Source organism: Prinia subflava, chromosome 7 (assembly GCF_021018805.1).
Source record: "Prinia subflava isolate CZ2003 ecotype Zambia chromosome 7, Cam_Psub_1.2, whole genome shotgun sequence".
Taxonomy (NCBI): domain Eukaryota; kingdom Metazoa; phylum Chordata; class Aves; order Passeriformes; family Cisticolidae; genus Prinia; species Prinia subflava.
In genome coordinates, this window is record NC_086253.1 from 17,670,822 (window position 1) to 17,698,013 (window position 27,192).

General features: G+C 41.7%; 1 protein-coding gene across 1 annotated transcript in view; it reads right to left on the minus strand.

The window, feature by feature from the left end:
• PPARGC1A (PPARG coactivator 1 alpha) overlaps positions 1-25,514 on the minus strand; it is a 368,694-nt gene extending 343,180 nt beyond the window's left edge. Inside the window, exon 1 of the mRNA XM_063401710.1 lies at positions 25,302-25,514. Coding sequence (XP_063257780.1) covers positions 25,302-25,388 — 87 coding nt within the window. The 5' untranslated portion in view covers positions 25,389-25,514. The remainder of the gene's footprint in view (positions 1-25,301) is intronic.
• Positions 25,515-27,192: the final 1,678 nt, after the last annotated feature.

A 27,192-nucleotide genomic window follows, 5' to 3' on the forward strand; every position in this document is an offset into this window, starting at 1 on the left:
TCTCCCTTTTGAAAAGTAAAAGGATATGAAAAGACGTGATAAACAGTATCCCTTCAGCGGTAAATGCTAGTGGGGATAACAGCTAAACAGTAGCAAAACCCCTTCTAAAACTACAAGCCTGACCCTAAAAAAGAAAGTCTCTTTGTATGCTTTTTTCTAAGTGGTTTACCACACACTTAGAAAAAAAAATACAAGAACCTTCTGGAGCCACTGATCTTATACAAAATAAAACAGTATGTCATTATTCCTCATATTGAAATTAAAAAATCTTTCACACATAATTTCATCACTATCAAGAGCTACCAGCTCTCTTCTAAGTTCAATATAGCCTGAGACAAACCTTAAGCTCTTAATGCTATGCAGTGGAATCACTACACACATATGGATCTATGTAAATGTAAAATTAAAACTTGCTGTACATCTCTATCAGGGCACTGCCTTTCAACCTTTGCAACCTTCTGCTTACCTGTTTTCCAGCAATTCCTGAACACTGCAAACTGGGTTCTCCTACATCACCAAGACCATAAAGAAAGAGTGGTTCTCACCAAAACTTCTTACTTCTAAACTCCTGATTAGTGTACATGACAAAATAAAAAAAATTAAAAATCTGCACTTTGTAGAAGCTATTGTGCCTTCATCTACAGAAACAAGCTGTGCTCAAAAACTGCTTAGCTTACAGTATTTCCAAACCACCCACAAGCTCCATGGAATTTGATACAGCAGATATGCATAATACTTGCTGCACTTGAGACTACTATAGGAGATATGCCTGCTGAATCAGCCTTCAAAAGCCAGACTAATCATAAGCCGTGGATAGCACGAAACTGTTCTCATGAGGGCACAACAAATTAAGTGTGCACAAGAAAGTCTGCTTCACTAATGGATCCAAGGTATAAGGCTTTGCAAATTCACCAGAAGATGATCACCCCAAGTGGAAGAACTTCGGGTAGGCAGGAAAGGCAAATCAACTGACAGCAGAATAATCTTCTCAGCTGGGCCAGGCGCAGGGAGCAGCTGCTCCATCAACCACCCCACTGAACTCATTTCCCAGCAGTGGTTAGAGAAGCAGTTCTGTGAGTCAGAATTTTATAGGCATCAGCAGCAGAAGAAATCTGGCTGCTCCCCTTTCAACAGCAAAACATGCAGAAGGAAAATGGTATACATCTAAATTATGGAAACCAAGACTTTGAAGACCTGGATACCCCAAATATTCCTTTTGCCAACTTACAACAAACTACTTCACCTGTCCCTATGCAAGCCCAAATTCCAAATTGCTAGGTATGGTGAGAAATGTTACCAAGTCAGAAAACCAGACAGTGGTCATTAACAGAGACCTTAATGTAGCTTCAGAGAGTATTTCTGCCAGCACTACTAGCATGGAGTCAAGAGTGGCAACATCAGCTCTTACCTCGAAAATGCCCATTATAATGCGTCTGAAGGCAAACATGCTAACAGCAGTGCCCAGTTCAACTACTCACTGTGATTAAACCATTTGCTATGACCACTAAAGGCATATTTAATGTCACCTTCACCCATCCAGAAGTAATGTATTTTAACAAGTGCATTAAAATTCAACCACTGGCTGAGGGTCAGTCATCCTATAGACACATTTCCTTCTTCTGAGGCTACTAAGGGATCCCAAACAACTGTGTACAGACTCCTGGTTAACATTGCCCAAGATGACTTCCACCTCAGGTATGTACACCTCACCAAATCCAGCAGCCAGGAAAGCTCTCCAACACAACTTTCCACCTCACAGGATATGTTTTACATGCACAGCCAAACCAAATATAACACTTCCATAATGTTTTAGAGAAAACTGGGGACAGCTGCATGTGTGCTTACTGATGTGACACCAGGCTATAACAAAAGAAGTGAGGGTTCTGTCTCCTTAACAATGTGCTGATTCAATTGGTCCCAATGGAAATTAGCCATTCAATACTCTGCATAAGACACGAGCATCTTCTGATACAGACCACATGAAAGCCATTAAGAGTTTTCTCTCCTCTGTGAGGCTGCTCTCACTGCTCCCCAGCATGCTGATGTCCCATTCGCACTGACTGGGAATGCACCAGCACACTGCTCCAGTCAGGATGGCAGCCTCAGCCTCACTTCACAGATCACATGCATCCACGTCCATAAGGAGTTCATTCCCCCTCTATCAGGCTTCTGCTGGAGACCTAGAACATTCTATTACTTCGCTGAGAAGGAAAACAAAATCAGAGCACATTTTTTCATTTGTAAATTATTTTAACTGATTTAACACCATATTCCACTACTGTATTACTGGCAGTAACCATACAAGCTTTGTGGGCATCATGCAGAACCCAGATACAACTGTCACAGGTTCTGTGTAAGGAACAGTACACAGGTGCACTGCTCCAGGCACAGATTTGTTAAGTTCTTCCTTCCTCCAGGCAAAAGAAACACCCACTGATACGAGCAGCAACACTAGACATCCTTCCTTTATATTGTCAGATGCCAGAGCTGGCAAGTTCACTTTCCTAGGGACCCATATTTGCTAGAGATGGCAGCATGCAGAGTGGCCACTCTCCCATCCTGCTCCTTCATCGTGTCACACACACAGCACAAGGAATCTTTTTATGCCTTCCCTCTCTGCCTGCAAAAAGCAAGTTACAAGACTACTTTCATTTTTTGTCTCTTTACAGACACACCAAATAGATGGCTTCCCATCATGGCCCTGCATGTTTATTCTAGTAAATTATTCAACTTATTCTGTGTGGAGCAAATTAATTTCTACAGCAATTCAGCTGCTACTCCATCTACAGCATATATACTTGCTGAAACAGATTAATTCTGCCATGCAACATCATCTTTCGTTTTCTTCAGCATCTGCACAGACCTTTTATTCAGATAAAACTATTCTTCTCCCCTTGACCCCCCCATTCCCTGCGACAACTGATGCTTCTTGGACATAATATAGTGCTTTTTCTTGAGAGTAAAAAAATATTTTCAAAAAGTTGATAAACTCCGTGAATCTAAAAACCATTTTACATTTTCCAAATCCTCTCCACTTGATTTGCTCATACCTAATTTTCACAGATATTCATTATTTAACTCCCAAACACATGGGTTGCAATATATCAAATCCTAAAAAAATGAAGGGATTTGAATGGAACTATTCTAAATGCAGGAAATGAAAAATGAGGTCCAATCTGCAACGCTCTGTCACTGTCATTTAGCCACATGGGATCTACTCATTTGTACGTGGAACCAACTGCTTAGCTGCTTGCACTGACCTCCTGAGTGGTAAACAAAGTTACCCAAATGTCACCAGATTATCTGCTGTCAAGCACACAGTATTTTCATCCTTTTCTAGTATGAGAATATCTCAAAATTAACTTGGTTCTTTGTGTAACACTACACTGTCAGGTTCATAATGCAGAGGGTTTCCCTGCTATAAACATGAACATAGTTGAGATTTTTTTTATCTGATCAGGGGAGGAAAAGGCAAAAAAGAATATATGCTGACTGGATTATTTGTGTACTATCAGATTATCAGACTGAGGTTGCAGTTTATCTGTTTACAAAAGTCTGAAATGGAATAAAAAAAATCACTACTTTACCTTGTCACTTCTTCGTATAAAAAACTTCTGGAAAAGTCTGAATGGTTTTAGGATTTGCACATAGTTTATGACCCAAGGCAACCTTCTGCTGTCTGATTTAACTGAGATTGCTTTCTCAGGTGCCAGACAGCAGTTCTTCAGTACACAACTGTTGATACATATTAGACACCTTCTCTAAAATTAGACACATTGTTTTAGAACAAGACAGACGTTCAAGTTGCAAAGGAATACACTACACTACACAGTGTTTGTGAAATGCTCAGATTCATTGCTCCAAAGTATATATAACCACAAATTATTATAAGTCACTTCAATACTTTTCTGAGAGCATAGAGACCTGTTATTTCACTTGCTGTCCTATGACATCTCTCCAACTTTGCTTGTCTTACTGATGCATTTATTGTATTGACACAAGTCTTGGTCATACCATTGGTCCAAGCAGGTGCTGACAGTCTCGGGGCTCTGTCAGAGCTCTTTCTAAAAGAAGCTGGAGCAGCTCTGACACATTCCCCAAGCAATTCCACTTACACCAAAGAGAAGACAACTGCTGTAAGCAGCACCAGGTCCCCAGGAACACAGGTCTCTGCCCTGCTTTCACAGCAGGACCAATACAGCACAGAGATAAGAAATGACTGTTTCGATGTCTCCTTGCACCTCCCTACCTGCCTGCACTCACCCATCACATCTTCTGGGACATTTGCAGGCTGAGTTCTATCAGGCAGGTACAATTTCTCATTTGGCATTTGTGCATGTCCCATTTTATGAGGGTGCCCACATATGGCTGGGTCTGCTACTTAAAAAAACAACACCACTAAGCAGAGCTGTGCTCATCCATGAAGGAGAAGACACTTTTTGCATTCTCCTACTTGAGGGGTGACATCACTCTTATTTATCCTTCCTCTATCAACAGCTCAAATACTTTGTCTGTGTCCTTTCCACTCCTTTTTTATGCCCTTCTACATACCATTATAGTGCCTAACACAAAACAGCCCAATACACTCTCCTAATTTGCTCTAGGTTACATATCTAAACATGTTTGAAATGCAACAGTGCAGGCATTGTGTAATATATATGTCAGTATTTTCCAAACAACAACATAATTCACTGGTTTCCATATTTTTATTACACTTCTCTCCACAGGGACAGCAGAACACTCTCTCCCAGTGGGAAAATCACTCCTGCTGTTGGACACCAGCAGCAGTTCTAGCATCTAACACTAACAGCATTATCAATTTATGACTTTAGGAACACTACCAGAATCTACTAGTAGTGTCTCTAATATTACAGATTGCCCATTTGTCCATTTTTTCCACATGGCCTTTTCTTACATCCTTATTAGTGTTTCATGAGAGCACTTACCTTCTCTCACATAACACAGCTTTCAAAAGGCTCTATCCAGCAACCATCCCCACGGTAAAGAAGCTGAAACTGGCAAAGAACTCCTGTTGTCTGCTCTTCTCCAAGCACCACCATGAAGATACGTGGTCACCTCTCCTCTGGATCAGGGGTCTCAAGTGAGCAACCCAACCTCTCCAGCTCGGTGTGCACAGCCCTGCCACGTACCACACACACCATGCACTACCAGCCACGCTGCAGGGCCCTCTGGGCAGCCACTCCTCCTGCCTGAAGAAATGCCTGCTGTCTACTGTGACACAGCAAGGGAGGATAAAAAGAGAAACATTATGGAGGATATAAAAAAATAAACAGCTTTCAGATCCCGGAACAACCACGTCAGCAGCAGCACAAGTGAGAATGACTGCGCTCCTGTCTGCCTTGCAAGACAAGAGATGGAGCATGGTGATGAAGACAGCACGCTCTGCTCCAGCCTCGAGGAGCCGCAGTCGTGGCTGCTGGCACGCCCTCACAGCAACACGGCAGCAATCAAACATCCACGTGTAGGAGGAAGATAAGAAAGGTGGGAGCACACCCCTTTCGAGTAAACCCTTTAAAAACAGTGACAGCCAGGCAAAAAAAAAGCATTTGCTACTTCACCACATCTTGTAACACAGTTTGGTGCAACCTCGAGCACCCTTGTGTCACTTCTCTCTTGTGCCCTTAAACAAGAAGGACACAACCACTAGGATCAGCCAGGTAACTTCTACTCTCAATAGATATTCCAAACAATAAGGGTCAGATTTTGATATAGAGTCTGAAAACATTAAAAAAAATTGCAGCATTTCATTGAAATAGCTCCACTAGACACTGACAAGTGAAGGAAGTCTAATTCTCATACAGGCAGAGGGGTAGGTCCTCCATGGAAGTCAGCCAACTCCACCTACATCAGCTGTACTCTGGCCTGATCACCAGATTTTAAACTCACTACAATTATTTTATAATTCTGCTGGCTTAAAACAAACTATTTTATTTTTAACTCTCTAAAAATGGTGACTTTTAGTTTTAAACTAAACTAGATTTCAAATCTGTTACCGAGTGAGAAACATTGTAACTATTCCTAATTTTTTTCAAAATCTTTAAAATTACTGCCATCCTTAATCATATTTAATACAGCAAAAGGGAAAAAATATAAAACCAGTTACTCAGAAAAAGAAGTATATATTTTGTAGACTGCTCAACAGATTTAATTCAGGTGTGTTTTATGACTGCTTTTACTTCAAGATTTGTGTATATATATGGAAATTACTGATGAAAGAATTGCATTTATGTTGCACTGAAGTGAAAGTCATGCTGTGATAAAAATGTGTTTCTTTATACATCAGAGAACTAGAATAATAGGCTATTATATGGGCAATATTTGATTTATGATTTAAATTACATTTATGATTTTCTTATTTAATTTACTTGTTTGGGTTTTTTAACATGAGTCCTTGACTTAAAAGAGATTATATTAGTAAGTACAGTGCCTAGCAAAACAAGGGTCTAGATCTCACTAATATGCTTGAAAGATATCAAATCCCCTGAGCTAAGTGATCATGCTAAGTGTGTTTTAAGTAATCTCCATTTACTTTCTAATTTCTACAGGTAAATGGTACCAACCTTTAGACACTTTAAAGAAGGTAGGTTAGACAATACCTGATAGCTTCTCAACATTCCTAATGTTTCATATTTCTAATTTCTTTTCAACCAAAGTAAATTAATTAAATATTCTCAACCACTTTAAACAAGTAGCTACAACAAAATATGTTGACTGCTTGTGATTGAAGTCAACAGAGACAACTTTGCCTCTCTGGAGACATGTAGTTCTGGTTTTGCCAAAAAAATTTCCTGTGCCACCTTTTCTACGTATCATCCTAAATTTCCTCCTTAAGTATTCCAAAAGGGAAGAGATAATGAGAAATGAAAGCACAGGAGGAAATGTAATCCTGCAAACCTGAAGGATCCTTTCAGTTTTCAAAAGGGTTGTTCAGGCCCTGGAATTGGCTCAGTTGGTAAGAGCATCAGGCTGATAATGCCAAAGTCACAGGTTTGATCCCTGTGTGGGCCATTCTCTGAAGAGCTGGACTTTGATGGTCCTTGTGGGCTCCTCCCAACTCAGAATGTTCTGTGTTTCTGCACTATAGTGCTCTTCAAGTTCCCCATCAAAACCATCCCATTTCATATGTGCAGCAAATTTGCTGACAGAGAAATGTGTCTGCTTTTTAAATAATGAAAATGTCTTCGACATGTTCCTGTCACTGGAAATCACTTCTTGCATCACTGTCAAAATCTACCCACATGTAGACTGGATGTAGTGAGGCAGATGGGATGGGGTGGAGAAAAAATATAAAAGCACTCATTAATCTAGAAAGAATAAATGGAAATATTTTAAGTCTTCTAAACTGAAACACTTTTACTTCTGTTAATCCAATATGTTCACTCAACAAACAAGACAGAATGTGAAAAATATGGAAGCATGAGATTTGTTGAATTAAAAATGAATTTTAATGTTAGCATCAGAAGCAAACCCTCATCTGCCAGATTAAATCAGAAAACACTGTGTATCTCCACAATATTCAATATATATATACTGGGGTTTGCAAAAAAAAAAAAAATCAGTGTAGAAATACAAAAATATATATGGAAAAAGTGGACAGACATAAATCAGCTGAAGCTGAAAACATCAGCATCCCATACTGATGATATAATAAACCAGCAGAGAAGGTAGACAGAGCAAGCCTCAACTATGAAGGTGCAAATATGCATTTGCCAGCCCCAGTTTGAGAATGAGTGGGAAAAGGACCAGGTTTTATCTTTGTCCAGCTACAATGGGGGAGGGTTCCCCAATTGTAAAGTGTATTTTGCAACACATCAGGTAGGTTTGTGCAGAAGAAAACAAGCAATCTTGGGAAGAAAATATGACAGAACTAAAGCAAGTTAATTATTTGCCAAGGGCAGAGAACATATCAACTTCTATGATTTAGTAAGTCTCATTATGTTAGAGCCTGCCTTGATCCAGAGGCCAAGAAATTATGTGACTTGTCTTTTCTTATTTCAATTTCTAACATTCCTGATCACATAGAAAATTGAAAAAGCAAACCCAGCAGTTCAAAATCCTGAAAACAATATTAAAAAGTCCTCAAAAATCATTAGAGACATCATGATTTTAAACAAGCTGATTTTAGACTGCTGATTTATTAAAAGCCAGCCGTTTTATCTGCTTTCTGAATGAATCATGGCTATTTATGAAGACACTGAAAGCTGTTCTGAGCAACAGGAAAAAGAGCCAACAGTGAAGCAGACACAAAAGATCCAACCACCAATGAATCATTTGAAGGTATCCCCAATGCACATAATTATCATACCCATTAAGCCACATTCAATGCAATTAAGTATTGTTTGGCTTAAATCAGTTACCTGGAATGTCTTCTGATCAGGCCTGTTCCAATTAAGTGGCACTTACTTATTACCCTAATCATGCAGTATCAGTTCAAAGCAGCATAGTGCAGCTTCACCTTGAAAGCAATCAGCCTAACATTTGGCAACCAAAAGCAAGAGCCCTTGAGTTTCCAAATGACAGAAAACTTATATAAAAGTATAAAGCATCATTACATTGTCTTCTCTCATTTGCTTTTATTTCTAGAATTCTCCTCACATAATTCTTACAGCTGCTACCAGTTGAAGAAGACCTGTTTAAAAACAAAAGAAAGATTAAACACATACCAAATGCCAAATATTGTGCTATTGCTGAAAAGGAAGTTGCTGGGGAGAACAAGAAATACAGAAACAGCAGGACAAAACTTTCATGGAATCATAGAATCATTTAGGCTGGGTAAGACCATTAAGATCATCAAGTCTAACTAGTAACCAGCACTGCCAAGTCCATCAAAATCATGTCCCTAAGCCCACATCTACAGATCTTTTAAATATTTCTAGGGATAGTGACTCAAGCACTTCCCCTGGAAGCCTGCTCCAATGGTTAATAACCTTATCATCTGAGTTTAATTTATAAAAATGGAAATTTCTGCACTCTCTACCAGGAGGAGACTATACATGACTTTTAAATATGTTTTGCTATTCTTTGAGTTAACTCTGAGTTAGTTATTTTATGATGTACATCTCTTCTGTTTCAGAGAATTATGTATTTTTTGCACATTTGAAATGTGTGTGCTTCATAATACAAAAAGTAGTCATCTCTCATACATTAAGAACTTCATTAAGGTACAAATATGAAAGTTATTGCAGACAAGGTTGTAGATGGAATTTCTAATGCTTCACAGTAGAGTGTTTAGGGTTTCTACATAGACAAATACATCTAAATTAACACAAATTAGGCATTTCAATGTGTACATTTATTTTGGCTTTAAGCTAGACCAACAATTTTAAAAAATCTGAAAACCCTAGACCTGTCAACAATCCTTTATTCTTCAGGTAATGTTAGTCCATGAGCCAGCAGTGCCCTGGTTGCCAGGAGGGCCAGTGGGGTCCTGGGGTGCATCAGGAAGAGTGTGGCCAGCAGTCTGAGGGAGGTGATCCTGCCCCTCTCCCTGGCTCTGCTAAGGCCACATGTGGAGTGCTGTCCCCAGTTCTGGGTTTCTCCATACAAGAAAAATAAGGAGTTACTGGAGAGGGTCCAGGGGAGACCACAAAGATGATGAGGGGTCTGGACCGTGTCTCTTCTGAGAAGAGCCTGCAGGAGCTGGGCCTGTTCTGTCTGCAGGAAAGAAGACTGACACCGGATCTCATCAATACATACAAATATCTCCAAGGTGGGTGCCAAGAGAATGGTGCCAGACTCTTTTCCATGGTTCCCAGCAGCAGGACAAGGAACAATGGCCATAAACTAGAAGACAAGTTCCACCTCAGTATGAGGAAGAAAATTACATTGAAGGTGGCAGAGCACTGGAAAAGGCTGCCCAGAGAAGTCAGAGAGTCTCCCTCTCTGGAGACGTTCAAAACCCACTTGGATGAGCTCCTGTGTCACCTGTTCTAGGTGACCCTGCCTTGGCAGGGGGATTGGACTGGATGATTTCCAGACGTCCACTCCAGCCCTAATGATGCCCTATGATCCTGTGATCTGGACAGCAGACAGGATGAAGGTACACTGACACACTTGCCAAGCTGGAGCAACTAATCCACTAGAAGACTGAAGTGCAACCTACCTCTTGTTGGTACAAAACTACCAAAAGTTGCCTTTATTATTTCAGCTAGTTAATTTTAACCTATCTCAAATATTCCTACACAGCACTACATATTTTAGGAGAACTTTACTAAAGTCTGAAAGGCACCTTACTTCTCACACTCATGCACCTTCAGAAAACAAGCCTTTGACAAATGTTACCCTGAGTCCTCTAGGCTCAGCTCTAAATACAGCCGTCACTGCCAAATCAAAACTCTTTGTGGTCACTGACAGTTTACAAGGAATTATTTCAGGCTGTTTTATCTCATGTAAGTGCAACATAGATATCAGGACAGACCTGTTCCAGTGTTCAGTTTCAGCTTACAAAAAGTCTGCAAGCAAAATATACATCATCAAATCAGACTGGGAAACAGAGCCCTGCACTGTGGATCTACGTAAGAAACTGGCCATGCTAGGTTTGCTTCCAAAAACTTATACAACAGGTCTTCAGAGTCCTGCTTGTGATTACAAACATCATAAGCATACATTATTTAAAAGAGACATCAGTTACAGTAATCAATTTCTTTGACTATTGGCAGATCTCTGCATAATCCAGCCCAGCAAGGTTTCCATACAGCTTTCCCTGAAATGCAGTTGCAAGCTGTCTTCACACATTAAATATCAGAGGCATGCGTGTCAAGAGACATAGATTCTTGTTGTTTAAGATTTGGTTGCTCAAAAAGCTCAAAAATTCAGTAAATACTAAACAATCAGCTGCTGAAAGTCAGCCCTATTTTAAGATGTCTGAAGCTGAGCTTCAAAAACCTGATCACTCAAAATTGTTACTTCCTTGCAAATGGGCAGGAGAAAAAATAAAAACACAACCTCAACACACACCCACAGAAAATTGGTTCACTATCTATAGCTCCTCAATGAGGAAAAATCCACACCTACTGAAAAAAAAGAAGCTCCAAATGCTCTCATCTCAAATCTTTCCCAGAAAAAGCTTTTCATTCTTATTTACTTAGTACCTTTCCCATTTCAGTGCTTTTACAACAAACAGACTGAATTCAGTGAGTCTCTCGAGGCTGCAGCTGACCCAGGCTCCCACCCCTGTAGACCTCTAGCTGCTCATCATCACTTCTTGACGATCACCCAGCATGACAGCACATCACTACTGCACTCTACCCAAGCTCTTTCAAAATCAAGGCAGGTTTGCTTGCTGTTGTAAAGATCCATAACAGTAGAGTTTTTTCAATGTTATATTAGTTTAGGCCATTTTGAAAGAACCAGGTTAGGGAGCAAATGAGTGAGCAGTTAAGCTTGACAATTTGGATGGAGAGCCTTCTGTCCCAAGGTCACACGAACACAGTGGGGCAGCAAAGGTGAACAACCAGCATGGTAACTTCCTTAGCACATCTGACTGCAGATTACACCACGCTGAAACCACTGCAGCCCATCAGACTAAAACACATGGATTTGACTCTCCCTTGCTTGCTTTCTTGCTCTTGAGCCTGTTTGGATAAGGTGCAGATCAATGGACAGAAAATCTAACATATGTACAGGGTAGTAGACTATATCCTGGATAGTCATCACTCAGTTAACAAGTATTGAAGCACACAAGTTACTCAGTTTGAACTCTCATTGTGATACTGCAGCAAAGAATGAATTTGAACCTTAAACATAATGAAAAGAACCAGGTGAATGAATTCTTCTCCGTAGTACTGACAGCATTGCAGAGACCAACACTGAAATACCATCTTGTGTTTCTGGCATCTGATTTTCCTGAAGGAAAATCAAAAAATTGGAAGGAAAACAGAGAAATTATGCAAATGTACTTGAAGTCTGCAAAAAATGTCCTCTGTTAAAGAGTTGTAAAGAGGTCATTTTGATTAGCTAAAAAAAAAGACACCCTGGCGTCTTGAGTGAAACTACTTTTTTGTAGGCAGAAACAAAAACATACTGAAGGGCTTCCCAACCTACCAGGTCAAGTCATAAAGAGAACTTTGGTCTAGGAGTTTAATTCTGAACAACTCTAATGAAAACCAGGGCTTTCTAAAGACAACAAACTATGAGAATGATTAACCAATACACTAAGTAGCAAAGGCTTTTACTTAATGCTTGATGCCCTCCTTCAGATAAATACTTGTATTTTGTAAAATATTTTGGTCAAATCAAATTCAAACACTAAGCCCAGTTTTCAACCCAATAGAGAAATAACTGAATAGTAAATCATGGCTGAATCACTCTGGCTAGATCTGTGGCTTTATGGAATCATATCATTCTCAAAATCAAATCTCTATTTTCTCTACACATGCAAATTTGAAACATGCAAATTACAAATGTGATCAGTTCTTAAAACAATTCTTAAAAAGACATTGTTAATTTGCTATGTATTTTACTGCTGAGGACAAGACAGCTAAAGTATTTATCACCTTAGCTACCCTGGTTATATCATTTCACTCAGACAGTGTTATCTCCTTGTCTTCCACACAAGAGTCGTGCTGTTATCAAAGTCTTTCGCACTAAACAATTATTTCCTTTTATGATTTCTTCTGGCTGGTCAAAGATAAGGGCTTACAGTGAGGTTGATTAGTGTTGCAAACAAATAGGAGTAATACTAGAGCAGATATAACTAAGCTGAAGTAATCAGCACTATTAATAACCTTTTGATTTCTAATCAAATACAGCTCTGACTTTTGCTGCCACTTTGCTTTACATCTTCTAAACTACAAAAGAATTAATATTTTATAAAATATTTTCAGTATGCCAATGCTTTTATTCTCTTGTTTGCTTTTTGTCTTATACTGAATAATCTTCACTAGGAAAAAATAACAAATATATTTTAAAAAATAGTCCTATACTTTATACTGCCTTTCCTGGTAACAAGATTTAATTATATATTACAGTATGAAATTCTGCTCTTTTTTTTTAACCTAGTAACATTTCTGAAGACAGTAAAATCACATTTCTTGACATTTGCATTAAAAAAGAACCCAACACAAAGACACAAAACCAACCAAACAACAATCCATGGTTGAGACATACAACTGTGGCAAAACCCAGTTCATATGGTTAACATATAGCAAAATTATATCAAAAACTAGGAACCTATCAGGTTAGGCCTTAGAAACCTGTGCTGCAGGTAGCACTGCCACATCCCTTCATAATCCTGGGCAACTACTAATACAACAGATGCTCATTCTGCTAAAGGAATGGGCAATGTCCCTTACGGAAAACACCTAAAACCACTAGAAATACATCATCTCCTCATCCTCTGCAAATCCTAGATAGGCAACATACTCTTCAAAACGTGCAAAGCCTTTCACTGAGACTCTCTAGGAGGGATTACATCCAAAGCACCAAGTCAGTCCTACAGCTCAATCAACTCATGGGAGAAGCTCAGTCATTTCATGGACACAGATGTTTGTCATTTCCACAAGTATAATTATTTTATAATGGCCTCTCCATGATCTTTCCAAATATTCTTTTTTTCCCATGCAACAAAAAAAAAGAAGCAAAGTATATGCATAACAATCTTTTCTTTCCTGCTTGCACTGCTATTTTAGAGTTGCCATAATCTTAGGAAAGTTGAATGCTGCTCAATGAGTTTATGGTTCATTCAGACATGAAGGTTCAGTGGCAATTCCAGAGACACTTCTGTACACTCGAGGTGTCACTGCTCCATACATTGTGCAGCCCCAGCATGTGCACAGGGACAACATCCTTACCTCAGGATGCTCTAATGAAAAGATTTCCATTTCATTTGACACTATTTGCAACAAAAGTATCATAAATTAAACAAGCTTTCTTGTTTAATTTTTGACAGCAATATTTGTAATTTATCTTTTTTTTTTATTTTAACAGCAATTGCTGCTCTTTGGTTTTTTCCACCTTTGCCAATTACTTCATGTAACAATCAAGAACAAGAAAGGAATCACAAAACTACAAATTTCTTCACATGAAAAGCTCTCTTTTCCACAAAACTGGGTTGTCTATCAGCAGACTTAAAAATAGACAGACATCAATGTTAAAGGTACAAATAACTGCACTAAACACAAAGGGAAAATAGTATCTGAAACATGGCAAATATTTTCCAGTTTTCACCTAATGAATTCCTTTCAAAGATGAAAGTCAAAGATGAAGAAAACCAAAAATTTAAAGAGATGTGTGTTAAATGTTGGCCCATACAGATTTGAAAAGACTGTGAGCTGCCTTACAAAATGGCAAGACAGCAATATTAATACACAATATGCACCAAGATAAACCAGTCATTTTTATTTTCCATTTTTGTCTCAGCTTTATTAGTTACCATTGTAAAGAGTAAGTATTTCTTCTTTTCATTTTTAGTGTTGTTTTAAAAGCGAATATGCAATTGAAAGGTTCTTTTTGTCATGGAGATGCCCAAAATTTTCTTTATAATGCTGTTTGTTTGGATCTGTCCAAGTTCATGTTCATAAAAAAAAATATTTTCTGGAGGTATCCTCTAACTTCACAGTAAATAAATAAAAAAATAAAGTATTAATTAAAAAAAAGAACCAATTCATACACTGCCCCTAATTAACTTTACTTCCCAAAAAAGCCACACATCTGTTTTCACAGTTGGACATGATTCAACCACTGGTAACCAGAAAAAAGCCCCAGTGTGTTAAAATATTCTAGCCAAAAGGTGACTCTCCAGCAAAGATGGCTCCTATGCCAGCACAATCTGAGCAGCTGCTAGGACAACCTTTATTTATACTGAAAGGGCATGAGACATCCTGATGCTATTACTATTAAACCAACAAATCCCATTGGAAAGACACCACTGGTTGAAAATGGACAATGCAACAGCACAACATGCATTTTACCAATCAAGCAGATTATAATTATGTGAGAACAGTGATGTATAATAATCCACTCTCTACCCACTTTCCTACAACAGATTCTACAGGACTCAGCTTCTGGAAAAAAAATTCTTTGTAAATTATTTTTAATACAGCTGTTATTATGAGCATCAGAAAAATCAATTAACAATGCTGCCCTAACTCTTTAGGAAAAAAAAAGACTTAGACAAATAGAAAAAGATTATGGTATTTCTTTTACAGCATTATTCTTATTCTGTAAGTGACATCAAAGAGCCACAACCCCCTCCTTTCTTCCCCCCTCCCTTTGGCTTTGACATCACACAGAGAGAAAAGTATTCTTTTCACTGTCTCTTGTATAGCTGGAGCATCCAAGATCTGCATATTGTTATCACTTTCTATCCTTGAATATGAATTATTTTAATCCTCCAGCAATTAACAGTCTTTTGGATGAAAATAAAAAAGGCTGGGAGTGCAACCTTACTTTTGTTTTGCTAATTTATTTGGTCAGTAGTTCGTTTTCTCATTGTTTCACAAGGCTTAAATATTTAAGTGTGTGCATGTCATACTTATAATCTTTTTTTCTTACCATTACATGTTTACAGCCATATTTTTTTTCCTTAAACATGGAGTTTCCCACTCAGAAGTGTATTTCATGGAAGGCTTTCTGTCATAATTTTGCATTTTAGAGCACCACCTATTCATTTAATCAGACAGCTTTTTTTCTGGGAGAAGAGTCATCATGTTTTATTTGCAAAACCATTTTAAAAACAAAGAGAGTGAACTGCCATGGAAGAACTGGCAGGTTTCCTTTACCATGACCAGGTCTCCTTGATCTCCTCACTGCCTTCTTGCTCCCACCACCATAAGGACCATCAATACTTGTAATGTATCCAAAGCAAGGCAAGTTCTTAACAAACAAGATGGAAGCAAAGTTCTCTGCCCTCAAGATACAGCTGTTTAAGGCTCCCATCTGATACACACTCATTTTAAACCTGTAAGCAGTTCCCTTGACTTCCAAGTGTTTATTTTTGAGCAATTAAGTGGCCTGCTGGATCAAGGCCTAAGCAAACTATGAGACAGAGAGGTAGCAGGCAGATATAACAAAAAGCATCATGAATGACAAGTTTAGCAGATATATCAATTCACAATGTGCTGTTTGACTCAAAAATAATTTAAAAAAAAGAAGAAACAAAAGAAGAAAATAAATGGTGAAGTAAATTATCTTTTTGGAGTGAGTTTGTGAATTTTACAGTCCAAATAAACCTCTGACATTTTGAATTGCTCAGTCCAGGGAGCCTGTGACAACTGTGGATATGTTTTGTGAAGCCATGCACACATTCCTAAAATAAAGTTCTATCAGCCTTTCAGGAATCATCACACCAGACACATTCTAAGCTTCAAAAAAGTTCATGGCAAACACGCAGTATCATAACATTGACCTGCTCTAGCCCAAGTCAGTTTGCTCTGAAAGACAAAAAAAAAGGGCCAAATAAAGAAACAGACTTACAGCCAAAATGAGAAGGTAAGTGAATTTTTACAACCAACAGCTGCGTCAAAAATAAAATTAGGAAAAAGCTCCATCTTAAACAATCAGCTCCATGGTCCCAAATCAGGCTAAAAAGCTGAATACAGGACCCTGAATTGCAAGCTATACTATTCCCATCCTATCTTTTTTTCCCCTTAATTACTTCAATGTTTGGTAGAGTGAAGCAAATGAGAAAATACATCATTAGTCTTTTTTTAATTATTAGAAGAATAAAAAGCTACTGTTCATCTGATCTACAGACTGATCCAAGTATGGCAGCAGACACCAACCTAAACAAACAAGCAAGAGATGAATAGAGTGAAACACACCAGAGTGATGAATAGGGTTTTGGTCAGCTTGTTCCACAGCTTTCCAAGTGCAAAATAAGATTACCCATTTTTAATAATCAGACAATAATGGCTTTCAAGACACCAAGCAGATGAAAGCCTACACCACCTTCCTCAATGGGCTCATGACTTCAATGAGTCAAAGGGGAATGCGTGAGACAGCAAAAAGGGCTTGTTCAGGGAACCAACCCTGCGAGCATCAAATCCAGCACCAACAATAAACAAAAAGGTGGTATCAATGGTAAACAGGGGAAAACTATATTATGCAAAGGCTTTAAAAGGACAAGGGGTGTAAAGTCTAAAGTACTTAGAAAATGAAACAAAGCATGGACTTCAATTTGTATTTTTAAGTATGGGTAAGAGAGTAGGTAGGAGCAAGCAAGATATTATGCACAATCATAGGGCTTATACTGTATCCAGAATGGATGGATACATTGGGGTTACTGGGGATGACTGTGAGAAAAAGGCTGATTAATTCACAATGACAGGAAATGATGTAGGTGGTGACTTTAAGGTCAGAGCTTTAGGGGATCAGAAAGAAACAGATATGCAAGCCAGTATGTAGAAAATCATCACAATTTAGAAACAGCCTCTTTGAAAGGAAGGGCTTGGAAATGACACTTGGATGACGTCCTGTTGTAATATGAAGAAAGTTTCTGCAATGAGAAGAGATTGAGTGTGATTCTGAACAGTTTCTCACACTGATTTTGTCTGTGGATTGGTATTTTTCCAAGCATGAATAACTCTGTATAATACAGAAACAGATCACAGCAACTGACAGTGGAAAACTTTCTTTGTGAAATTCAAACTAGGAAACTCATTAAAGTACAAGATATTACCTCCCCCTACAGTAGAGACTGACAGCATTCACTCATTCTAGCAACCATAATAATGTCTCTCCTCTTTATCCTTCTAATAACCAGAACACAGATGATGAGGTCAAAAGTGGCAGAAAAATTTACATCACCTTCAGCAGGCTTTGCATACAGCCTACAACATTTACTCTTAATTCTTCCCTCCTCTACAATTTCAATGTTAATCTACTAATTCCAGAGTATTGTGAAGCTCTCTAACCAGCAGCAGCATGATTTGTGGTTCAGTGCTACCCTTCTGGAACATTTATACAGGTGAATATGCCTATAAAAGTATCAGAAAAGCTTCGCACAAGGACATCAAGAGGGAATCTACAATTTCAAAAATCCACATATTTTCTGGCCTTTATTTTGTGAGGAGGATGATTAAATATTCTATAAGCAATTAGTAAATTGTCGATAGAATTCAATAAATGTTGTTTTAAAAAAAACTAATTATTTGTTACAATAACGACCAACTATTGCCATTTTGTTTGTGAAGGTTTGTAAACTACTTCCATTTGAGAAGTAATTGATTCCATTTTTATCATTTGCTCAAGTTTATGTGGTTGTTCACATCCAAAGAGATGATAACATCTATTTGCAGCAAATTATACATTAAATCCCTCATTCAAAAGCTGTAATGGAAAACAAAATGCTAATTTGTGCTGTAAACGGAAGTACAGAATCATAATCACTCATTGTTAACATTAGGAACTAAATTGCTCTTGCAAATAATAAAATGGGTTAAAAATGTGGAGAGCTTTTGCAAGCCCAAGTACCAGTGCCTCTTACTCGTTCATGTGTTACATTACAAATGATGAAACAAACCTTTCCTCTTCATGCCAGCACAAACTACCCCTTTTTGAGGCAAAGAATAATGGCCTTATGATTGCAACATAAGGGTGCATGTCAGGTACCTGTCCTATCCACAAGTCTCCAACCAGCTTCCCAAATATGGGCTTCCTTGCACTCACTGCTAGACAAACTCAGCTGGATGCAGGGGCTGTCTACACAAGCAAGCACTGCAGAACTGTAAAACTGGAAGAGTCAGCTGGTGCTGAGGGTCTGATGTCTATACTACATGCTCTGCACCATGCACTTCAGGGTCCGGTTTGGTTATTTAACTTCACCCTAGACCTGATCTCATCTCGTTAGCTGAACATCAATTTGTAGCTCGAATGCGCTAGGGGTAATCCTGGAACACACCTCATAGTCCAGCTTTATCCAAAAGGAATTCTGATCCAATATACCCAAAAGGAATTGCAATGAGATCAGCCTACAACACTAACCAAAGCACAGCAGTGTTGGGATGAACACAGCACACTCCTGCCTTCAGGAAAAGTGCTAGCGTAGACACACCTCTCATCATTTTGGGTCACAGTGAGTTCACGTGGAACTGCAAATACCCAATTTCTCCTTCCAAAATTAGCACCAGTGTCACAAGTGCTATAACCAGAGCAAGGGTCGCTCCGCTATTAATCTCTCTTCACCTTAATTTTACCTTTAGAGAGGAGACAGTAACACACAGCTATGTAGCAGAAGGAGAATCTTAACTGTCACTTGCAGAGAACACAGAGTCCAAGACAAAAAATACTGTAGAATTATTTGGCTTCTGTCCTTTTTCGCAGTTTTACAGTCCTGTAAGTTTTAAATGCACAAGGAGTTTTGCTCACACAGCAAACAGACATATCATAGGAAATTAAAAAACCACCGACACATTAGGACTGTGCACCTGCTCTTCCCCATTTCATTAAGCCTCTACACCTAAAGTACGTCAGGCTCTCTCCTACATGCATCTGTTGTGCTGGTATCCCTCAGTGATACCTTCTGGTCATGGCGAGACAAACTGGATCACAAGCATCCACACTGCCTCAGGAAAAAAACATTAAAAAACCCATTAACTTTTGGGAAGTCAGATCAGATCATAATTATCTAAATTATAAGTGCCAGATAATATGTTTTAAAAATATGTATACATTTGTAAATAAGCTACCATTTGTTATCAAGCCTTTCCCAGCTTACATTGTATCCATGTAAAATAGCTGATTTGCCAGCCTTTTTCAGTATTAAAATACTTTTATTAGTATTAAAAAAATGTAATTATGCTATCAAAAAATGGAAATTGCCTTTTAGGTGACCAAAAGAAAGTTCCACTTCTTCATGTAGTAAATCATTTTACTGCTGCCCTTTTATATTTAATACCCTTCTGCAGTACACATTTATCTCTACACTAGCAAAGTGTACTCATTGATTTCCTATGGTCTCTCTGGAAGAAGGTTCTGCTTCCCTGATGATGAGTACAAAGGGTGGATGACCCCATTCTCATTCCAATGCAAACCCTGCACTTTTACATTTCTGCTTAGACCACATGAACATTTGACCAGCTAAGAACTCCCTGCCCTCTTCCTTCAGAACACTTTGCTAGAACTACTGACATTCTCTCTTGAACAAAACTGTATTTCTGAAAATCCCATCTTATGTATAAAGCACTGAACTGCATTACTTCATTACAGCCATAACTGTAACTCACAGTCTGCACGAGTTTTTCCCCTAAAATAAGATACAACAATAATATCTTGCCCATTTTCTACATGTGCTTTAAACTTGTGCTATTGTGCTCTACTCTGTAACTGTTTCGTTGCTCTTCCCTGGGGCATGAGAAAATGGTTCATTCCCAGTTTAAACCATGCCTTTTTTGTTAGATGAACCTGCCATCAGAATATAATTTTCAAAGCTACTATGTTGAATGTTTAGGTATTAATCTCTGAAAGAAAGAGAATCATGTTTAACAACATTTTTAATAAAGTCCATTACCTGTTTTTAATAAACTACAACTTTCTCATTATCCTATCATTTATCTTTCGCAGGGATGTCAAGAAAATAGGTGTCTTCACTTTCACTTTCATTTTTTCAGTTTTGTGCATGAAAACCCCTTGGAGTCAGGAAAACTTCAAATCCAGGATTCACTCTTTTTTAAAATTACAAAGTATTTTCTATTAATATTAAACCAGGACTGCATTTTTTCTTAACTAATTTAGTTTTGACAGCCTTCTTTTAATTCGCACAGATGTTACAGGCTCTGTTAAAGTGTAACTGCAGTTGAATGATGGTATTATTCCATTGGTTTTCACCACCAGATAATGTACAACTACTGAGTGAGTCTTCTTCCATTTAAGAAAAATATCTTCAAAAACCGTAAACGTGCTCCATCCAATCTTGTACAAATTGGTATCTCTCATTCAGCACTCTCATACACAGACATACTCTGTTTATACATGTGCAGGGCATTAACGCAAATTAATCTAGCATGTTTCCAAACCTGCGTAGATTTTGTGTTCTACTACTCAAATAACATAAAAGAAAAAAAATCCAAAAAATACAGAAACAAAAGTAAGTCCAAAAGTCTACTTTGGTCCACTGCCCGTGAGAAGCGGCCACTGGTTGTACTCTAGGTAAAAGAATAAAAATGCATGAAAGCAATATACTACACTCAGTTCAGCTCCCCAAAAATACTGGCAGAAAGCTACACTAGGGCACCTCTGCCCCTGCTCATGTAAAGACAAAGAAGCAACCCACAGGGGTGGCTCTTAGCTTTGTTTTTCACTGACTTACTAATATCCACAGAATACTTTTTGTCCAAGTATGTTGTATAATGTACTGCTATGTTTGAAAACACAGGACAAAGAAAATGGTGGCAGTTACTAAGTCCATGGCTGAGAGTTGCAACATATTCCTCATTTAACTTCTATACTGCAAGGTTTTTGAAGTCAAATTATAATAATATCCAGATTTATGCCTTAGTTATAGACTTTCATTCATGAATTACATTTCAAATTATTTTCAAGCACTTCCTAACCACATAGATTAGTAACACAACAACGTATCAAATTCTGAACTGGAGAAAGAAAAATAATTAATACAAATAATGCTGCCAGTTCAGCACAGACAGGTTATGCCGAAAAATATTACTGCTCTTGCAAGGCTGAAAACCTCATTGCAGTACTGAGATTTAGCTGTTCTTTACTCATGACTACTAATAAGGAAACAGATGTAAGGAGCATTTCCAGAAGACACATTCAGGAAGGTTCTGGCAGAAATAAAGAACCAGAAGTAGAGTGACAGTCTAAAAATGAAGAATACAGAATAAATAAACAGGAAATCTGATGGATATTCCATCATCTGAGTTTTATACACACTGGCAAGATAACACAGGTAAGTTTATGCAACCACAGTTCAAAGTTCTCAGGATTTAAGTTTCCAAGCTTGACTATGCTGGAATTCAGCATAATGGTTAAGTCCGTGTACCACAATAACTATAAAAAAACACAGCAAGCCTCAAGAAAACACTCAATCTTTTTGAAGTTATCCTTAGTAATGTGAAGTCTTATTTGTAACTAATATGGAGCCTTATATTCTGGAAAACTATCTAAGAAATTGATTTAAAACAGACTTTCATAAAGTTTCTAGACATGGTATCTCCAATAAATGCTTTTTTGTGATGCACTTCGAAATTTGATATGCAATGGAAAAGCTCCTTCCAAGAATATTACCAACAAATCACACATATAAGCTTGGGCTTAAAAACGAACTGCAATAATGCACCAAAAATATAAAGGTTGAAACACATCTCTCAAACTCCCAGAATTATAAAGCAAACGTCATATCTCTCCTTTCACAGCTGCCAGACAGTATGTTATGCTTCTAGAAGTCACTGTTCTCTTTAACCTGACTGGTTCCATTGTTGAGTCGTATTTTGATTACTTATACTCTCATTAAAGCCTTGAGATGCCAGGAAAAGATTATTTTAGTACACTAGGGCTGAGCCGCTATTGATATTATCCAAGGCATCCTTTTACTTCATATAAGATGTTGAGAGTGCATCATATTGATTTGGAATAAAAAACTATTTTTCCAGTAGTCAACCCATATTCTCATCTCAGCACTTTTTTTTTAAAGTTTTTCTGTTTGCTGTTTTGTTTTAAACAAAACAAATTCTACTTTGGCTATGTTGCTAAATTTAGCAAGAAGAAACAGTTTGCAAGCTTTTTTTTTAACACAATTCGGGTAAAAACAAACAAACACAAATATGGCTGACAGTCAAGTCTGAGCCAAATCTGCCTTTTTAAGTGCTAAAACTTGTAAGAAAAATCTATCCGCAGCAAAATCCCATATTCATTTTGATTTCATATTCAGACTAACATCTACCGCTAATCCTCAGCTGATGAATTTGACTGATATAAATGGTAACGTAATACGCAAAAGATGAAAATAGAAAGGAGCCTTGAGCACCAGAAAGAATATGTGTCTTAAAAATTCTTCTCATCTTCACCCTGGAAGCTCTTGCAAGCTCCTCTGTTCGTCCGTTGTAATGCTATGTAATGATTACACCTTCTCCTTCGGAACACCTTTCCTAATCATGCATATTTAATTCAACTTTGTGTATATATCCTACAGTTTATATAGTCCTGCTATAAATAGACCTTCCGCATTCTGAATTATCTCCCGCGTTTTCCCTTAGATACAGTTCAACGCTGGTATTTAGAACAGATCAACTCTGGATTTGCCAGCAATTCTTCCTGCTTCCATTGTGATACGGCTCGCTCTCCTGAAAGGGGATGTAAGGGAACCTATCATTTCACAATGACATTCTTTCACCGAACTGTTTCGCTACAGAATGAAACTAACTTTAGATAAAGGAGCTGGTTTAAACCTGATTTTATTGTCTGCGTTCCTAAGCATTTTCCCCCTCTGATGGTTTCAAAGGAGTCCTCCCTGTGACTGCCTGCCTTTTATACCAGGCATGAGCCCTTCTTAAATCCCAGCGACTTGCAGGGGCTCGCCTTTAGCAGGACGATAACGCACGTTCTGTGTTCACACCAGCCCCGGTGTGTGCCCTCGGTACGTGCACAGGAACACCCACCCGAGCGGGCTCGGGAGCACCGAGAGCACCGGGGGCCGGCAGCGCCGGCGAGCGCGGCGCGAACTCCCACCGAGCCGAGCGCCGGGGCCGGGGTCCGGGCAGCCCCGCCGCGCTTCCGAGCGGCGGCTGCGGCCGCGCCCTCCCGGCCCCGCCACGGACGGGCCGAGCGCCGCTGTCCCCGCGCTGCCCCCGCCGGGCTACCGGAGGGGCTCCGGATGGCTTCGCCGAGCCAGAGCGGCTCCGGCGCGCCCGGGAGACGGCGTTCCGGCGCTGGCTCTGCGCTCGACGCGTGTCTGCTCCCCACACGAGCCCCCTCTCCTCGGCGCACGCCAGCCTGACTTGTTCCCCGCCGGGAAGGCTCTCCCGGCCGGGGTGGCACACCCGGCAGGCAGCTATGCCCGGCACGGGGCGGGCGCATACTGCGATGGGCCCAGCGGGGGTCCTCTCGCACCCGGGACACAGAGATTCGAATGTATTTATTCGCTGCCTCGGACGAGCAGGCTGCCAGGGCTCCGGAGCCCCGCCGAGCCGAAGCCGGCCGCGATCCGTTTGCAAGTCCCTGGAGCAGGGAAGTGCGCGCAGCTTCTCCCTGCCTCGCCGTGCGGTGTAACCTCAGGTGTTAACAGCTAGTTTGGGGGGCTCAGTCTCCTAGAAATTGGGGTGGCAGGGCTGCACGTTCTCCCCTGCGCTCAGCGGGCTCTGTCCCCGCAGGGAGGAAGCGGGGAGCTGACCCCCCCTGTCCCCCCGGCTCTCCCGCCCCCCCGCGGGCACCTCCGCCCGCACAGCCCGGGGCGCCTCTCGCCCGCTCTGCGGCCCGCTTCCATCCGCTGCCCAACTTTTCCTCTCACGCCAGCGCAAGAAAACCCCTTCCCCACGCACGCACACACACACACACACCGGTGTAGTTTATAAATGACAGTTGCCTGTAGACTTTCACCAGACAAGCAGCGGGGGCAGCAGACTACAACAGTTATTTAATTAAAGGCGCTTCGGAGGCTCCCAGAATAGCTCTCTACCTCTGAGGCGCGATTTCTGGTTCCCCCCCGCTCTCCCCCAGCGCCTCGCCAGCCGCCCCCCGCTGCCCGAGCCCCGGCGCGGGCGGGAGGGACGGACCGGGCCGGCGCTACCCGGCTGCGCGTCCGCATTGCACAGTCATCAAAGTTAAGTGCGTGGAGGGGGGATCGGGGGTGAATCACAGCGAGAGACGGGTGAGCCGAACTATTTCCACCTAGGCAAGATCCGAAATTACGGATCTCAATGCGTATGCAGCCATTTCTGAGGGAGGAGGAAGCGGGTGCGGGGGGTCCCTCTCGCACGCCGCCTGTCACTCGCACCCTGCTCCCCCCGCCCGGCAAACTCGCCCGGCTGCCTCGGCGCGGTCCCTCTGTGCAGCCGAGGGCAGGCTCGGGGCACTCCGCTCGAGTTGCCCGGCGGAGCCCCGAGTTGCTCGTGGGCAGCACACAGCCCTCCGCGGGCTACGGCTCTCGTTCCTTAGTCCTCCTCACGCTCCTCTTCCTCACGGGGAGGGGCGGGAGCGGATGGAAGGGGGCTGAAAGGCACATGGGAAGATGCTCTTTTCGCTCATTTCTTTCTTCGGTTGATTTAACCCCCCACCCGCAACACACCACGCGCCGAACAGAAACACTTCCAGACCCTTCCTGCACGCACTGGCACCACCTTCGTTTTCCCCCGAGGAGCCGGGCGGGCGCAGCGGCGGCCCCCTCTTACCTGGTTGTAGGAGGTCTCCCAGGAGGAGGTGTAGTTGTAAAAGAAGGAGGAGAAGCAAGCGTCTTCCGACAGCCCGCAGCCAGCCATCCTCTGGGCGCAAAACCTCTTCGGGAAGGCACGAGCAGCCCTCGCAAACTCTTGCCTCTTGCGCGGTCGCAGCCGCCGCCGGCGCTGCCCCCGCGGAGCGGTGCCGACAGCTTCGCGCTGGCGGCGGCCGGCGCGGTGCGTGAGGGGGAGCGGGGCCGGCCGGCGGGCTGGGCGGGTGTGGGGATGGAGGCGCGGGTACCGCGTGTGTCTGAGCGTGCGAGCGCGGCCGTTCGCGGCGGCACCGAGGGGCCGCGGCCGGTCACGTGCGCGCGCTCACTCCGCCGCCGCCGCCGCCGCCGGGGACGGGCCGCGCTACAGAGCCCGGCACTGGATCGCCAGCGCCGGGCGCCCTCGCCATGCCCGCCCGCTCGCCCGTCCCCGCTGCACGGCGCAGCCCCCGCGCACGGGAACGACGAGGCGCCTGCGGAACCTGCGGCCGCACCGCGGCGGGGAAGGAGCGGGCAAGTGGCGACGCGCGTCCTCCCCCGCCGCGCCGGGGCAGCGCCGCCGCGGGCGGGCCCGCCCTCCCGGCCGCGGCCCGGCCTCCCCGCCCCGCCCCGCCCCGCGCCCGGCCCCGCCGCGCCGTGCCGAGCCGAGCCGAGCCGTGCCGAGCCGAGCCGTGCCCGTGCCGTGCAGCTCCGCGCCGCCAAAGTTGTCGCTGGGTTGGCAGCCGGGCGGGCACGGGCTCGACCCCGGCGCCGCAGCCCGAGAAGAAGGGGGCGAGAAAGCCGAGGGAAACTTCTCAAGAGCTGTCCTGACAGGTGCGATTTCCGCTGATTCCTCCTTTGGGGGGTGTTTGCCTCAGCACCCGTTTGCAAGGAAAGGGAGAACAGCGGATTTTTTATTATTTTCTTTCTTTCTTTCTTTCTTTCTTTCTTTCTTTCTTTCTTTCTTTCTTTCTTTCTTTCTTTCTGTCTGTCTGTCTGTCTGTCTGTCTGTCTGTCTGTCTTTCTGTCTTTCAGCGTATCGGCGGTGACAGGAGCGGCCCCGGGACCGCGCCCGCCCGCTCCGCCGCGTTCCCGCACAGCCCCGGGCACGGGGGACTCTCCCGCCTGAGGAAAGGTGACACTGACGGCCAGTGAGCCGCCCCCAAATTGCGCATCGGACACGGCCAGGTCACGCAAAATATCGTGATCCTTAAGTATTTTCTAGGAAAGCAGCAGAAATAGATTGGATTACGTTGACTCCGCTCCTTGAGTATGCGTTCTCCTGCTTGCAGACCCAGTACCTCGGGCGCGATCCTCTAACCAGGGGAACATTGTCCTTCTCAGCTAACACTCATATCACAAAACTCAGCTCCTTGTAAATGTAAAGCAAATAATGGAGATGGCGTGTGGGGTTTTTTTGGAGTAACTGTTTTGTTTCATATAATATATATATGGTTTTAACTTTTAAAAATACAGTGTTTGCTTCCAAAGCTTAGCTGGGAGGGAGGGTAGTTTGCTGAGCACCACCCAGCAGTCGTAACAGTCCACAGCCATCAGTAGACAGAGTTTTGTGGCACAACTGATCAGAAGCCCAACCCCACTGAAAGTCCTCACTTCCCCTCACCTGACACTCCAAGGAGGAAAACACCATTTAGTAACACCCATGGAATCTTTTGGCCATTCCATTTGTTGAGAAAATAACTGAGTATGGAAAGTATGGAATCCTGTGAAACACACTCAAGCATAGTAGAAACTCAGCTTTTTGACATGAGTCGACTTTGTCCCAAAAAAGGCCAGCCAAGAATTTATAATTCAGAACATTTGTGACAGGTAGCTCTGTCCCAAAGGAGGTCAAACAGCCTTTCATCCTGCCCTAA